Raw genomic sequence first — 16658 nt, forward strand, 5'->3', positions numbered from 1 at the left:
CCTTCTCGTATTGCAGTTATGTACATCATTGCTCCTTGCCAACTCTAGAGGATTATTTACGACGAACTTCGTGAGGGAAACAATACACTGCGAAATAGTAGTCAGAATCCCCAACTCCTTAAACAGATATCCACAAGATGATCGCGGGTGAGCACCACGTATTATTCTTACAGCACTTTTTTGACCAATGGATAATTTCTCTTAAAGATGAGTTACTCTGAAACATTATTCCGAGTGACATTACTGAATAAAAATAAGGAAAATGTGTCAGCTTACTGATTTGTCTCTTCCAAAGATTCGCAATAATTCTAAGTGCAAATATGGCCGAACTAAGTTGTTTTAGGAGTTCCAAAATGCGCGTTTTTCAGTTTAAATTTTCATCGACATGGACAATTAAGAATTTTGAAGTTTCTATCCTATTTATTATTTTTCACACCATGCGTTTCACTTATCATTGATGTAGTACCACTAGATGTGCAGAAATTAATATGTTGTGTCTTTTAAAGCTAAGGATGTGTTCAATCGCAGCTAACCAGTAAACAATACTTTTAAGAGCATTGGCTATGTTCAAATGTGTGTGAAATCTTATGGGACTTAACTGCTAAGGGCATCAGTCCCTAAGCTTACACACTACTTAACCTAAATTATCCTAAGGACAAACACACACACCCATGCCCGAGGGAGGACTCGAACCTCTGCCGGGACCAGCCGCACAGTCCATGACTGCAGCGCCCTAGACCGATCGGCTAACCCCGCGCGGCGAACATTGTTTATCATTTCTTCTGTTTCTGTATGTGGGCTTGGATTGATTAGGCAATAAAAGATTGGAAGAAAGCTTAGGGATAAAATGGAGTGGGAGGAGACGTACTGCAGCTGAAGCGGATTTGCTTGTTTGGTCCCAGGTGGAAGTTATGACGCTTCTGGGAAATGGAACTAATGTCCGGAATAAGCGCTCGCGCGCGCCAAGGTTCACCACTGGCGGTGCACAGCCTTGCCACGGGCGAGGACGCTCTGGGTGAACGGGGCCGCGCTTCGAGGAAACCCTTGGGTCGCCCTTACATGGCCGGCTGCCGGGAGATACCGAAGTACGGCTGCTGAATGGAGCGGAGGCTGTGCGCCGCGCACGACGTGCGACCGCCTCGATCCGTCCTCACTAGTGACTCAGAAATTGAGTCAGCAGACAGCGACATTGACTCACTGGAGCCGCGCTGATTCACTCAAATGACAGCGTCGGAGGAGGTCAGGAAAAACGATCGGTGAGCCTGAAAGAGAGCACCAGCAGTAGCAGAAGAAGGCACTGAAACCGGCCGACGGGCCGAGAAGGTCCTCAGGAGCGACGGCGCACACGTGGTGTGCAGATGGTGGGGGCGCCGAGGGTATTGGCCCCGCTGCCGAGGGCCGGCACCCCCGCCAGGGCAACAGCCACTCATTCAGCAGTAATCCAACACCCATCTCAGTGCGGCGGGGCGGAGCGCACCCTTCTCAAAGGCGCTCTTGGAGGGCGATTTATTACAGAGATTTTTCTGCGTCGTTGGGACTGGTGCCCGTTCGTCATCGCGCCGTCCGTCCGCGCCCTACCGCAGGCTGCGGGCCTGCAGGCCGATGAACTCCAGTCGCTCCAGTTAATTTTCGTGTTCTTCTCCTGCAGAGGGGCTCGGGACACACTTCCTGCGTGGTCTTCTGTACAGTAGCATTATCTCCGGAAGTCGTAAAACAATCTGATATGTCCAGTTCGTTGCTTGGCTGAGGTTGTATTAAAAGGTAATGTCCCGTCAGAAAGGGGTATGCTAAGGGTGAGTGGTCGCTTGTCTTTAATACGAATCTCTCGATGATTCTATCGTGAAGGAAGAGGGATCGGTTGGAATTTAATGTATCCTGTCGACGTCGAGGCCATTAGACTTGGAACACAAGCTTAGATGAGTAAAAAAGTGAGGATAACGGCCCTTACCTTGCCTTTTCTTGTAAACACTCCAGATTTAGCCTGAAAAGATTCGGGAGGCCCACAGAAAACCCAACTCAGTGGAGACAGGACGGGAATTTCGTTCCTCCCGAACATGAGGCAGTTTGATAGGTTGCCACAGGGTTATTTGATTAGAGTTAAGACCAACTGGCGGTGTGAGGGCCAATTTAGAAGAATTTGCAACGACAGGGAGAGGTGGCGTCTGATATCACAGCAACAGATGGCAGCCACGCACGTATTTTATTACGTGCTGTAACTTTCTGACCTTAGCATGTGTATGTGTATAAGCAGAATAGGTTATGAACTGGCGATATCGAATATATGACAGTTATTGTGAAATGAATAGAAACTTTACCGAGCAGATACTAAATATGTTTATGCTGTAGACTGGTTTCAGAGCGTCATAGCTTCATTACATGAGCACGTATGAATAAGCAAATACGCATATTTAGCAGCTGTATGGAGAAATTTGTTTTTCTTATACAGCGAACACTGCAGCTGCGGGCCAGAGAGAACTCCACTGTAAAGTGGAAAAGCCTTAATTTCGTCTTGCTTTAATTTGCTTCAAATCGTGAATAGAGATCGAAACATATCCTCAGTAGTACAGTAGGGTCTATGCCAGACTACTCGATTCTTCGAGTCCAGACCGCTTGTATAAATTGGTTGAAGTTTCGCACCGTGGTTACAAATTAATCGCCTTTTGCCTCACTTCAGTCCATTCCAGTTGTGTTTGCTCCCCCCTCCCCCTGCACTACTTGGAATGTTGCAGCCACCTGTAACATCTGTCACTACCACAATTTCTTTTATTCAGAAGGCATCGGTCGTATAGAAAATATAAGGGAGTATTTCGAACAAAGGATGAAACGTACCAATCAACACCCCCGGATGACATTTCTGGAGGCCAAATATCTCTTTTTGTAGGAATCAACAAGGATTCGGAAAACCGTGATCGTGTGAAATCCAGTTCCTCTTCGTTTGCGTGACCTGGAAAGCAATAGATAGTGGCGCTCAGGTTGCTGCCTTGTTCCAAACAGCTTTCGATACGGTTCCGTGCTGCCTAATGAATAAAATACAAGCATACGGAATATCACAGCAGCTGTGCGAGTGGACTGAGAAGTTCCTAGCAAATATAACACAGCATGTCATTGTCAACGGAGTGAAATGTCCACTCGTTAAAGGGACTTGGGGCGTACCCAAAGGGAAGGTTGTCGATTTATTACTTGTTACGTCCGCCCCGATAGCTAAATGGTCAGCGTGACGGACTGCCATCCGAAGGGGCCCGGTTTCGATTCCCGACTGGGTCGGGGATTGTCTCCGCTCAGGGGCTGGGCGTTGTGTTGTCTTCATCATTTCATCCCCATCCGGCGTGCAGGTCCCCCCATGTGGCGTCGAATGCAATAATACCTGCACCAAATCGGCCGGACCTGCACCGTCAGGGGCCTCCTGGCCAATGACGCCAAACGCTCATTTCCATTTCCATTACTTTTTACAATATACACAAAGGAGCCAGTAGATAACGTCGGAAGTTCCATGACGCTTTTCGCGGATGATGCAGTTATAAAAAAAGAAACTCTAACGCTAGAAAATTATAGCAGAGATGCGGGGTACCAAAGCTTTGTAAAGGAATTGGCAGTTGACCCTCAACATAAAAAAAAAAATGTAACGTATTGCATATACTTGGAAAGACCATTAATGTATGATTAAACGATTACAGAACAATCTCTAGAAGCTGTCACATCCATAAAATACCTAGGAGTACATCTTGTGAACCCTTTTAAAGTGGAACGACAGCATAAAACTAATCTTCAGTAAGGCAGATAACAGACTGATATTTATTGGAGAATAGCTGAGAAAATGCAGTCCACTCACAAAGTAGGCAACTCACGGAATCCTCGTTATACGAATACTTGAACATTGCTTTCTTTTAGTCGGAGACTAGTGCCAGATAGGCCTGACAGAGAAAATCGAGAAGACCCAAAGAAGAGCAGCGCGTTTCGTTACAGATTCGTTCAGTCCGCGCAAAAGCGTCGCGGAGATTCTCAGCCACGTCCAACGGCAGACCCTAGAAGAGAGGCGTTAAAATCATGTTCCTACAAGAGCAAACCACTATATTGCTTCCTCCTACGTATATCTGGCGAACAGGTCGTAACCGATTCGGAGACTTAGCAATAATGGTCTTTCCTGGGAAGTATTCGCTAGTGGATGAGAAAGAGGGGAACTGACAATGGCACACACCATAGAGTGGCTTGTGCAGTATAAATGAAGATATCATAGATGTAGAAATGTGGTAACTCTACGACGCCTAATCATCAATGAGTGGCCTGGAGAACGTTGTAGACTCTTCCTCGCCGAACTGAGACCACTTGAAAGGCTAGAGTCGGGTCCGGTGTAGTTATAAACCCTGCAGCATGTGACCCATCCTCCAAGGTACGAAGCTACTGACGTCACTACTAACGAGTTGAGGGCTGGACAAGCGGCCGTCTATTACGGTCCAGTGGTCGACGGCAGCTGGCAGGGCGCGGCACGGGAGCTGCCGGGATCTGCGCATACTCAGGGTCGAGGACCCGGCGCGCGTCTATCGTCGGGGCGGCGGCAGTTTATCTGGGCCGACCCCAGTAACAAATTGGGCGTGGAGCGCAGGCGGAGCGGCATGTTGACGTCTGCGATGACACCCGCCGCCTCCTCCTCGCCCGCCCCCGCGGCCTTGGCCCTGCGGCCCCTGACTCAGAAGGCCGCCGTCTCGGGTTTCGCCCAGTGCCGGCGGCGGCGGACGAAAAACAGCGCCCGGCGCCGCCTCCTCGCTGCCCCCTGCGACACTCTGCAGCGGCCATTTTCGTACGTGCTGTGTGAACTCGACCTAGGCCGGGGCCCGTGTGGACGGACGAAAACCGTGCCGCCGACTTGACACGTTTTTTCTCCCGATGCGAGGCAAAGTAGTTGGGTTATTCGTGGCGCCGGCGGCGGCTGCTGTGGTGGTTTATTTCCCAGACGATGGCTCGACGGCAGGCGCTGCGATTATCGAAGGCTAATGGACAGGAAGATGGCTTTCACGTTCATCGCACCCCTCGTCGAGATGAGGTATTTTTAATGCGCTCACAAGTGCCTACCACGACGTAAACTAAACGCCCTTCAACGCATTAGCTCGGCCTCGTCGATCACGTGTACTTGGCAAGAAATCGCGGGAAGAAGGCGAGGCGAAGGGAGGGAGAGAGGGGCTAGATGTTAACGCTCTACCTACATCGAGGTCGGAGGAAACGGCTAGAGGGTGCGTTGCATAAGTAGCCTTGGTCTTCCTGCAACTGCTACAGATACCGACAGAAAGTTTTAGACAAGCGACAGTGTAACTAACCTGTTTCTATGGGTTATTACGTTATTATTGGGAATGGAATTGCTTATTGATTGTGAAATTAACGTGAGAAGATTAGGGTCGCCACCGACTCTAACCATGCAACTAATCAAAGGTTTGGCCGAGTCGGAAAATAAATTAATTTGATCACAGACCAAAAACGCATAAAAATGCATACGTTGTGATGTCGCTCATAGGGGATGTGATGTAATTAATAGTATTGCCCGTGCTCTTTTCACGAGAATCAAACATGTGGATTTCTCACAAGTAGCGCAAACCTCTTTGCCTAATTGACCACTACGAGAGTTGGCTATTCTCTACAACTGCTGCTGAATCTGTATGACTATCGCAGACTTTCTGCAGCAAACTACGCCGCCGTCTAGCAACGTGACACACAACCACATTCATTCAATCACACCACTATGACAGTTATGAGAAAAGAGAAACAAGGAAAAGAAAGAGAAAGGCTAGTGAAAATGGGCTATCGGACTAATGAAAGGCGGCTACAGGACCCTTTCAATAGTATGGGACTGAATATTTCTGATACTGTCATTTTTAACCGGAACATTCAGTTTTCATAATTAGCTTTCGATAGTTTTTGGAAAGAAAGGGGTGTAATGGTATGATAATTATTGCAGTGTGCAACGAAAATATTTCTGAAAGCAAGGCGGAGAACGTGCTGAATACTCGAATGCGGGCGAGGACTGCCAGTACAGCGTACTTCCATCTATCGTCTCACATATCCGTAGAGCAGCAAGCGGGAACCTCCATTACTTCTACATCTGTACTATGCAAAGCCATCTTGTGGTGCGTGGCAGAGGATACTTTGTGTACTACTGTGACATTTCCCTTTTCCTGTTCCAGTCTGGAATGGTCCGCAGAAAGAACTAACGTAGTTAAGCCTCCGACTGCGATCGAATCTGTGTAATTTAAGTTCGTGGTTTCTTACGCGAGAGACACGTAGCAGAAAGCAACTGGTTAGTTGACTCTTCTAGGAATGTGACCTGCCGAATCTAACAGTCACCCACACCGTGATGCACAACGCCTCTCTTTTGTAGTGTCTGCCACTGCAGTTGGACGAGTATCTCTGTGACGCTTTAGCTCTCGCTAAATTGACTTGTGACGAAACGTGCTGCCCTTCTTTGAATGGGGATTCCTGCGGCCATTGGAGAAATATATTCCAGCAATTTGTTCGCGACCATAGTATAAAGATCTGTGATAGTATTGAGGAGAACATAGACAATCTTGAAAATTATATACAGGCAGTTCTTGTGACTCCATTTTTCTTATTGTTTTCTTGTTGTTTCTGTTTTCATACTGTTAGAAACATGATTTAAATGATACTAAACAAGTTTCAAACGATAACATTTTTTTTTCTGGGTGGGCTGTCTATAACCAAGTAAGCTTCCTCAAGAGAGTAAACGTAAATATTATAACTACAGCATATAAATTTATCAAAACTTCTGAATACTTGATAACCATCATTATCATACTTTCTACTGTGTTTTAAGAAGAACACTGTATCACCGCAACAAAATATTCCTCATTCTCCCACAGCATACAGCTGTTGATATGCGGCAAAGAAACAAGGCACTTCCTTACGCTCTTTAGTGTACTATGTTAGCAGAGCAAACATAAAAATACTGTTGACGACTTACGTATCTCTGTTTATTTACGATCCACTTCTTTCTTTCATTTCAGATATACTTATCGCAGTTTGGGTACATCAACAAGAGTCTTAGCCAATTCAGCTCCGGCTACTTCAACAGGGATCAACTCTCTACGGCCATCGCAGACTTCCAGTCATTCGCTGGACTGAACATAACTGGTGAGTCCGCGGCGTTCACTGTGTTGACGGTCAGAGTAGCATGTGCCACTTTCATTAATCGTTACTAGATTAGTCACATACGAAGTTGCGTTACTGGTGCGCTTATTCATCACTTAGTAATGAAAATTGTATTAACCCAATCGGTTCAACAGGATTGTGCGAGAGTTAAAGAAATTGCATGTAAGGGTTACTATAATTATTCTGCCCAGTAAATGCTGTATTGGTATGCGCAAATCAGAACACAAACAAACAGAGTAGCTAGATAATCGCACGTTCCCTAGATTACTTTAACCAGTGATGTCTAGGAAACAGTCTTATATTCAGCAAAGTTTGAATCATAACTATTATTTGCGTACACCGAAGAAAGATTTTGTGTTAGTGTAAACGGCTTCTGCTCGTTTAAATACCATTAAGTACCTCCGGTGATAAAGTGTAGTTCATAATTAATTAAAGTTAAATATGTTAAACACGACTGAGGAGGTTTGCAACTGCTATCTCTTGAACCAAATGAGGGTTAGTAATACAGGAGTGTATCACCTCATTAAATGTACAGAACTATACATTTCAGCAGCTAGTATAAAAAGAACACTGGTGTTTCAGACAGGTTTTAATGTGCTGGAGATCTTATCCACTGACTGAACAAATATGAAATTGGAAAATAACTCCCTCAAAGTGCTAAATATCATCGCTGATTATAAGCGAAAGCGATCAATAAGCGAGATGCAATAATAATCGCTAGCAATGGATTTCGCATCTCAGTCTTGCCATTCCGATTTAGACTCCCCGCGGTGTTCCTGAATTCTGAAAATACGTGAAGATAAATGTCAAGTTTCACATGTCAAAATATCCGCACTTGAAGTGGGCCACGCTCAACATCCTCGATAGTTTTGTTTAGGAAGTACGGGCCGCAAAACTGATCACAGACTTTGGAACGTAAATAAATATATCTGGATGGCTCCTCTGCAAAGGTCACGGCCGGTTACATGCTCTTTTCGTGTCCAGTTTGTGCTTGCATTCTGGCTCTAAAGACCCAGCCACTGACGGGACGCTACACCTTAGTCTTCCTTCTGTACTTCAGTAAAACGTTGGTGAATGGCTTCAGTTGTAGGTCTAGATTTATAATGTCGCAATAAGTGCTGTGTTCGAGTAAGAGCCAATTTGACGCAAGTTAGCTATTACGCAATAGGATGGCCTTACCAAAGGATTTATGTTCAGGGAACTCTTTCGAATTAGGTACGTGCACTGTTTTATCATTGTTAGAACTTCTTTCTTTATAACAGCACATTTCTTCATCTATAGCGTGTAGTTTACGTTATCATCTTTATCGTTCCTCGTGGGATTATATGTACTAAAGCTTACAGCCGAAGATAAATCTTGGGTTTCACAAGCTTAGAGTGAACCGCACCTCTTAGCTCTATGTCAAGAGTTACATGTCTCTTTGTTTTATAGGAATCCCATGAACTTGGGACCAGTTTTTTGTGATAATAGTTGTTACAGAGCTAGGGGGACTACATCTGACTAACATAGGAAAAAGATCCATGCTGCATGTACTAAGAAACAGACTGCGATTCTGTTGGCCACGATGACGGATTACAGACTTTGGAACGTAAGACGTTGATGCAATGTTTATTACGTACTAGTAAAGAGAAACTATGTGCTGCTCCAACACTTTCAGCACAAAAAGAAAACTGAGCGACGTAAGAAAGGCAAATATATTTAGCCGATTAAATTGAGTCATCCGCAGTTACGCAAAAGGTTATCTTTCAGTGACGAACGAGAATAAACGTACTGTATTAACAGTCTGGCAGCTCTTGTTCGTGATTCAGATGCCGCAGCGAAAATAACATTTTTTCTTCTTCCAGTTAGAGTTTAACGTCCAGATGTCCGAGAAGTTATTAGACACAAACTTAATTTAAAGGAAAGAATGTAACAATAGTTTACGTACGTCTGTAAACTCAGTTTTAATGATCTGGTTTTAGGCCGGTGGCACTGAGGCAGCAACCTTGTTTCCAATAATTATTCCTGTACGTCGACTCCGTTCAATCAAAGTGACATGTCGACCGCACTCAGCACAGTTCTCAGAATCTACTAATGCTTGTTTTAATGACATTTCCACGTCGTCCCCACATATTCTGTTGACGTACAGAAGCAGTTACACCTCTTGAGCACAAATAACTGATGATGTGCTGCTGTTATTTCAGATCCAAAAACCCAGTGAAAAACATGATGAAACAAGGCAGTTCCGGATGCTGAGTAGGGTAGTCAAACAGGGCACTTTTGAGCACAGATAGAAATAGGAAGTAAATGCAGTTGTAGATTGGAGTTACATTTCTTTTCAGTGAATGTAAGGTTATTTGTCATTTTCTTTCAAATTATATGCACACTCGCTTGTTATTACAATAAAAACTGAACTCCGTTCGAACAGGCCTCGAAAGGCCGGACGGCACCGACCGACCGTCACGTCAACTTGAGTCGTTAGGCGTCACTGGAGGCGGATATGGAGGGGCGTATGGTCATCACACCGCTCTCCCGGCCGTTGTCAGTTTTCGTGACCGGAGCCGCTACTTCTCAGTCAAGCAGCTCCTGAGTTGGCTTTAGAAGTGCTGAGTGCACCCCGCTTGCCAACTGCGCTCGGCAGACCAGGAAGGCCACCCATCTAAATAATAGCCAACCCCGACACTGGTTAACTTCGGTGATCTGACGGGAACCGGTGTTACCCCTGCAGCAAGGACGGTGGCAGGTAAATAGGCAGGAATTACAATTACCAATGACTTGAATTGGAATCTCACGTAGGTAACGTTTCGGGGAAGGAAATAAAAAACTATGTTTTATTGGCAAAACGCTTGGAAGATGCTACGGGTCTACAGAAGAGATTGCACACACTACGCTTGTCTGTCCTCTGCTAGAGTAGCCCCTGCTTCACGGGATCTTTACCAGAGTGAATTGACGGAGGAAATCGATAAAGTTCAAACAGTGGCAGCTCGTTTAGTATCATAGCGAAATAGATGAGAGAGTGTCACGAATATGATAAGGGAGTTGGACTGGCAATTATTAAAACATAGGCGTTTCTCGTTGCGGCGAGACCTTTTCACGGAATTTCAGTCACCAACTATCTCCCGAGAATGCGGCAATACACACTAGGAGAAAAAGAAAGGATTCACCACGAAGGGATTATCCGAGTGGGACGGAAATCGGTAGATATGATGTACATGTACAACCAATAAATGATTACAATTTCAGAAAAAATTGATATTTTATTCGGGAGAAAGGGTTCCACAAATTGAGCCAGTTAGTAACCCATCGATAGACCTCTGGCCTTTACGTAATCAGTTACTCGGCTTTTCCTAGATTGATAGAGTTGTTGGATATCCTCTTGAGGAATGCCGTGATAATTCTGTTCAATAGACGCGTTAAGTCGTCAGAATTCCTAATGGTTGGGGGTCCTGCTCATAAGGCTTCAAACGTTCTCAGCTGGGGGAGATGCACCGACCTTGCTGGCCACGTACGAAGACAAAATTGGTTCAAATGGCTCTGAGCACTATGGGACTAACTAACCTAAGGACATCACACACATCCATGCCCGCGACAGGATTCTAACCTGTGACCGTTGCAGCAGCGCGGTTCCGGACTGAAGCGCCTAGAACCACTCGTCCACAGCGGCCGGCCGTACGAAGACAAGCAGTAGAAAGTCTCGTCGTTATCTTGCTCAAATGTAAGCACGGCAACAAAATGAGCCGTGGAATATCGCCGACATACAGCTGTGTTTTAAGGATGCTGTAGATGACAACTAAAAGGGTCCTGCTGTGAATAGAAATAGCACCCTACACCATCAGTCGTAGTTCTCGGTGAGTACGGCGGGCGATAGTCAGTTTGGTATCCCACCTCTGTACGGGGTGTCTCCAGAGAGATCTTCGCTGATAATCAGATCTCATTTCGAAGTGGGGCTCATCACTGAAGTCAACTGACTGTGGCCAATGAGATTCCAGGCCGAAGACATGTCTTCCCTTCATGGCAAGCCATCCTGGCTTACATTTCGGCAAGATAATGCCCGACCACCCACGGCGAGAGTTTCTACTGCTTGTGTTCGTGCTTGCCAAACCCTGCCTTGGCCAGCAAGCTCACCGGATCTGTCCCCAGTTGAGAACGTGTTGAGCATCATGGGCAAGGACCTCCAACCATTCCGGGATTTTGACGATCTATTGCGCTAGTCGGACAGAATTTTGCACGATATCCCTCAGAAGGATATTATACGCGCCAGGTTAACCGAGAGCGTTAATGCGCTGCTTCCTGGACTCGGGAAGGCGCGCCGGCCCCAGTTCGCATCCGCCTGGCGGCGTAACGGATGTGTTTTTTAGGCGGTTTTCCACATCCCACTAGATGAATACCGGGCTGGTCCCCATTCCCGCCTCAGTTACACGGTTCGCAGACATCTGAACACATTCGCACTATTCCATGGATTACATTAGATACAGACAGTTGGGGTGCACTAATTCTGTCCTGGGGGATATGGGGTGGCAGCAGGAAGGGCATCTGGCCACCCCACTTAAATTAACCTTGCCAAATCCGATTAACCATGCCGACCCTGCGTCATTGTGGGGAAAAGGCACAAGCAAAAGAAAAAAGAAAGATCCCTCAGAAGGACATCGAACAACTCTTATCAATCAATGCCAAGCAGAATAACTGCTTGTGTAAGGACAAGAGGTGGACCAAGACGTTATTGACTTGCTCAATTTGTGAAGCTCTTTCTCTGGAAAAAAAAGTCATCCAACTTTTCTCAAATTGCAATCATTTGTTTGTCTACATATGTACATCACATCTAACGATCTCTGTCCCATTCGGATAATTCCTTCGTGGTGCGTCGGTTTTTTTCTTTCTTTTCTTTTGTCTTACAGTTTTTTTATTGATACCAATCTATAGAAATCAGAGCTCGTACGGAAAGATTTAAGCGTTCACCTTTCCCACGCGCTGTTAGATTGGAGGGGTAGAGAAATAGTGTGGGAGTGGTTCGATGAACCATCTGCTAGCCATTTGAGTGTGAAGTGCAGAGTTGTCATGTAGACTTCTGCGAGGGTTGACTAACGCTGCGCCCGGTGTGCTTCCTTGCCGTTGAAAAGGCGGGGTGGGCCGGCCAGGGTGCTCGCGCCGCAGCTCCGGCAGCCAAGTCCGCCAGCAGGTCTGCGCAGACCCGCGAGGCCGCCCGCGGTCTGATTACTCCGGCTGCGCCGCGCCGCTGCGGGCAGGCCGGCCGGCCGGCCTTGCGCGCCGAGCATCGCCAAGTGCGCGTGTGTGCTCGTGTGTGCGTGCGCGCAGCTTCCTCCTGGAAACACGCGTGTGCCTCCCCCGGCCGCTCCTTTGTGTGGCTGCATTGTGCGCCGGGCGCGGCCTTCGCACGCCGTGTGCTCTGCTTGCCGGGCCCCGCGGGGAAGCCAGCGCGAACAATAACTCCGCCGCCTTCTTTGTCACCGTTCCTTGTTGCGTAATTGCCGTCGCTGCAAATTCCGGAAACACCGTATAGCTAGTCTGCTCGCCAACGCGGCGACGCCGCGGGAAATGACTGCTTTAAACGGTCGGGATACAGAGCTCCTTACAAAGATCCGAGGATGCTACGGAGCACATAGAATAATTGTGAACACAAAATATGTCAACTAGCTTGTTGCTGTGGCCATTTCCCCAGAAAGTATATAAATATTCGATTCGTAACTTCAGACACCTTTTTCTGCTGCATTATAATATTTATTAACTTTACATAGACCCGTTTCGCTTCTTATGAAGTCATCTACAGTGGAGTGTTGTTGTTGATGATGAAGTCCCATACTCCTTGACAGAGCGTAGGGGAACGATGCGGGAGACCCCCACCGCCGTACAAGACAAGGTCCTAGTGGAGATGGTTTGCCATTGCCTTCCTCCGACCGTAATGGCGATGAATGATGATGATGAAGATGACACAACAACACCCAGTCATCACGGAGTAGGTGAAAATCCCCGACCCCGTCTGGAATAGAACCCGGGACCCCGTGCTCGGGAAGCGAGTAGATTGTTATAAAAAAAATGTTTTATTTACATTTATGAATTCGAAACAGCTCACCAACTACATGAATAGGCCACAAGGATGATATTTTCAGCTGTTTTCTTTCGTACCAAAATCTGCGTTTCCCCTCATGTGATGATAAATTAGAGGGCGTACTTCCACTATTTTTTTGAAAAATCGGAACATATTCACGTCGATGTCTTTTTTTCATACTTCATTTTTCCTTAGCTGAATCATGTGTAACACTTCACTGCTGGTCTTACAATAATTTGAGACGTATATCAAGTGGGCTATGAACTATTTTTGTTATCTATTATTCCGTTGTTCCGTTCTTTTCTCGTCAGTCGTCTACATTTTTTTTTAAATATAGAAAGTCGTTTTCCGGTACTTTAAGATCTTTTTCTTTGCCGTCGGAAATTCACTGTCTGATTTTGCTATCTGGAGTTTCGTGTCTTTTTACCCCAGAGTCATAATAGTGTGGTATGTCTGCTAAGTTCATATAATATTCCTCTCCTAATGACTGGATAATTGATAAATCCACATATATAGTAGCTACGAGAACTGTGAAGATTTTTGTCGTAACACTGTCTGTCCAATGTTGCTAAAAAATTCTCACAGTTCTTATAACTATAAATATGAGGTCCTTTACTGCTCACTGAAGTGTTTCACATCACTTAGCTAAGAACAAACGAAATATCAAAACAAAAAGACCAAAAGATCTTGACGCGAATGTGTGAACTGTTTGGAATCTATAAGTAAGAGACGTGAAAACATACCTTTTTATTCCTGAAAAACATTCACCTAAGATATCTTTAATAGACAAGGCGAAACGTGTCTGGAACGTGAATAAATATTACATCGCAGCAAGAAAAAGGCGATTGAATTTGAATCGAATACAAATTGTATTCCAAACATGATTGTCGTACAGGTAATTTAACGATTTTGAATTGGTTTGCCCTATTCATAACCACTACGTGCATTATGCTGGTCAGAGCAAGCGTGTTGCCTTTTTAATATTGTGTATTTATGACCTGTCAGACCATAATAGTAGCAACTTTAAATCTTTCGCAGCACTGTCTGAAAAAAGCTGCACACGTATTCAGTCAGATCTTGATAGCATTTGAAAATGGTGCAAAGACTGGCAGTTTGCTTTAAATATTCAGAAATTTAAAACTGCTTACTAAATAACAAAAGAAAATAGTAACATACTAATTACTACAATGTAAGTTGGACTCCACAATTTCACAACTGGAATCCGTGAAACCACACAAATACCAGGTTGTAAGAATTTCTCGAGACATGAAGTGGAACGATCACATAGGTTCAGTAGTAAGTAAGGCAGTCGGCAGACTGCAGTTCAGTGGTTTGTTTACAAAACACTCGAGACAGAGTTCCTAGAATAAGGCTCAAGTGTATGGGACTCTTACCGAATAGGACCTACAGAGGGTGCTGAACGTATACAAATAAGTGCAGCACGAATGGTGGCAGATTTTTTTGCCACACGGAAGAGCGTCATGGAGATGAATGAAAAGCTGAACAGCAAATGCTGATTTCTGCCGTGACAATATGTTTTTCCATTACAACGTTTATTGTCAGAATACGCCGATATCATAGAGCAGTTAATTGTCAATCCTGTAAATCGTCGGTGTAAATGTCACAAATGGCAAAGTATTAACTGAAGTACCAGGACATGAGTCTATATTTAACAGATTTTCATCGGTTGAGACATATATTCCAAACCATTTATTTTTTTGAAGTCGCAAGCAGTATACTACAGTACAACAGGTTAACTAGTTGCAGCACATGACATTCCAGACTCGCTAAAGCTTGGTGCATTTCGAAACAACCGAAGCTGTAGATCTGATTGCTGCCTTGGCGAAGTATACGCTGTACAGCTATTTGGATACACGATAGCACGTTGATACACGCTTCAGATAAGAGATCGACATCTCTCTCTCTCTCTCTCTCTCTCTCTCTTTCTCGTGACCTCTGTCGTTAATACTACAGCAGAGGGAGAAAGACATAAATTTCTCAAACGAGGTCACGGCTACGTATTTTTTAATAGAAATACTTTGGTACTAATGGCGAATTGCGCAAATGGTAGAAGCTGCGACCACAGCAGAATGAGTGGACGCCAGCCGCCGCCGCTCTATGCGGGTACACTCGTGTCCTCGCGATAGTAAGTCCGTCCTTCACCCCGCTGCCTCGGGCGACCCCGGGGAGCAGACACAACCTCTCGCCGCTTACTACGTGCGTATCTCTCCACGTGCGGTGCCCGCTTCTTGTTTCGACTTCTGTTGCTGTTTAAGACGTATCAATTCCTCCGATCTTCATTACTTCTCGCAGTGGATGTTATCTCCATCTACGATATTCCACTAAACTCTTACGTATCTACGCCCGGGTTCCCGGGTTCGATTCCCGGCGGGGTCAGGGATTTTCTCTGCCTCGTGATGGCTGGGTGTTGTGTGCTGTCCTTAGGTTAGTTAGGTTTAAGTAGTTCTAAGTTCTAGGGGACTTATGACCACAGCAGTTGAGTCCCATAGTGCTCAGAGCCATTTGAACCATTTTTTTCTTACGTATCTTTCCGTCCCAGCAAAGAAACCAAAATCCTTAGGAAAACTTATGCATTTAAAAAATGAAAAACGCTGTCTTCAGACTCTTTGGAACAGTGTGGTCGTGCGGTTCCAGACTGAAGCGCCTAGAACCGCGCGGCCACTCCGGCCGGCCTCTAAGGTCATCAGTCCCCTAGAACTTAGAAATACTTAAACGTAACTAAGGACATCACACACATCCATGCCCGAGGCAGGATTTGAACCTGTGACCGTAGCGGTCGCTCGGTTCCAGACTATAGCGCCTAGAAACGCTCGACCACACCGGCCGGCAACAGCTATGACAGTTTCTGTATATACAACACAATAAATGCGAAGCCCACTGTTCCCAGGAGTACCTAAGAATGTATCTGAGAATACTTTCAGTACGCACATGGCTGGCCGCGGTGGCCGTGCGGTTCTGGCGCTGCAGTCCGTAACCGCGGGACTGCTACGGTCGCAGGTTCGAATCCTGCCTCGGGCATGGGTGTGTGTGATGTCCTTAGGTTAGTTAGGTTTAAGTAGTTCTAAGTTCTAGGGGACTTATGACCTAAGATGTTGAGTCCCATAGTGCTCAGAGCCATTTGAGCCATTAGTACGCACATGGCACGGACGCTTAGAATTAAGGAAACGCATTTCACCATATGAGAATCTGAATCTCGTGGACATGGTAACAGCTTCTCTGGAACGGCAATAATAGCTACCTTCACTTAACATAGTCACCATGTTAGCTGATGAGCGAAAACAGCCAACTAAACGTTGAGAAACGGAACAAATTTCTTGAAACTTCCCAGCAGGTTAAAAATGTGTGCTGGTCGGAAACTCTAACTCGGAACCTTTGCCTCTCGCGGGCAAGTGCTCTACCAGCTGAGCTACCCAAACACAACTCACGATTTCTCCTCACAGTT

General features: G+C 45.7%; 1 protein-coding gene across 4 annotated transcripts in view; it reads left to right on the forward strand.

The window, feature by feature from the left end:
• LOC124595469 (matrix metalloproteinase-14) overlaps nt 1-16658 on the forward strand; it is a 158812-nt gene that overhangs the window by 70261 nt on the left and 71893 nt on the right. For all 4 annotated transcript variants that reach the window (XM_047134223.1, XM_047134222.1, XM_047134224.1 and 1 more), the window contains exon 2: nt 7008-7134. In XM_047134223.1, the coding sequence (XP_046990179.1) occupies nt 7008-7134 (127 nt within the window). The remainder of the gene's footprint in view (nt 1-7007; nt 7135-16658) is intronic.

This window comes from Schistocerca americana, chromosome 2 (genome assembly GCF_021461395.2).
Source record: "Schistocerca americana isolate TAMUIC-IGC-003095 chromosome 2, iqSchAmer2.1, whole genome shotgun sequence".
Lineage (NCBI taxonomy): Eukaryota > Metazoa > Arthropoda > Insecta > Orthoptera > Acrididae > Schistocerca > Schistocerca americana.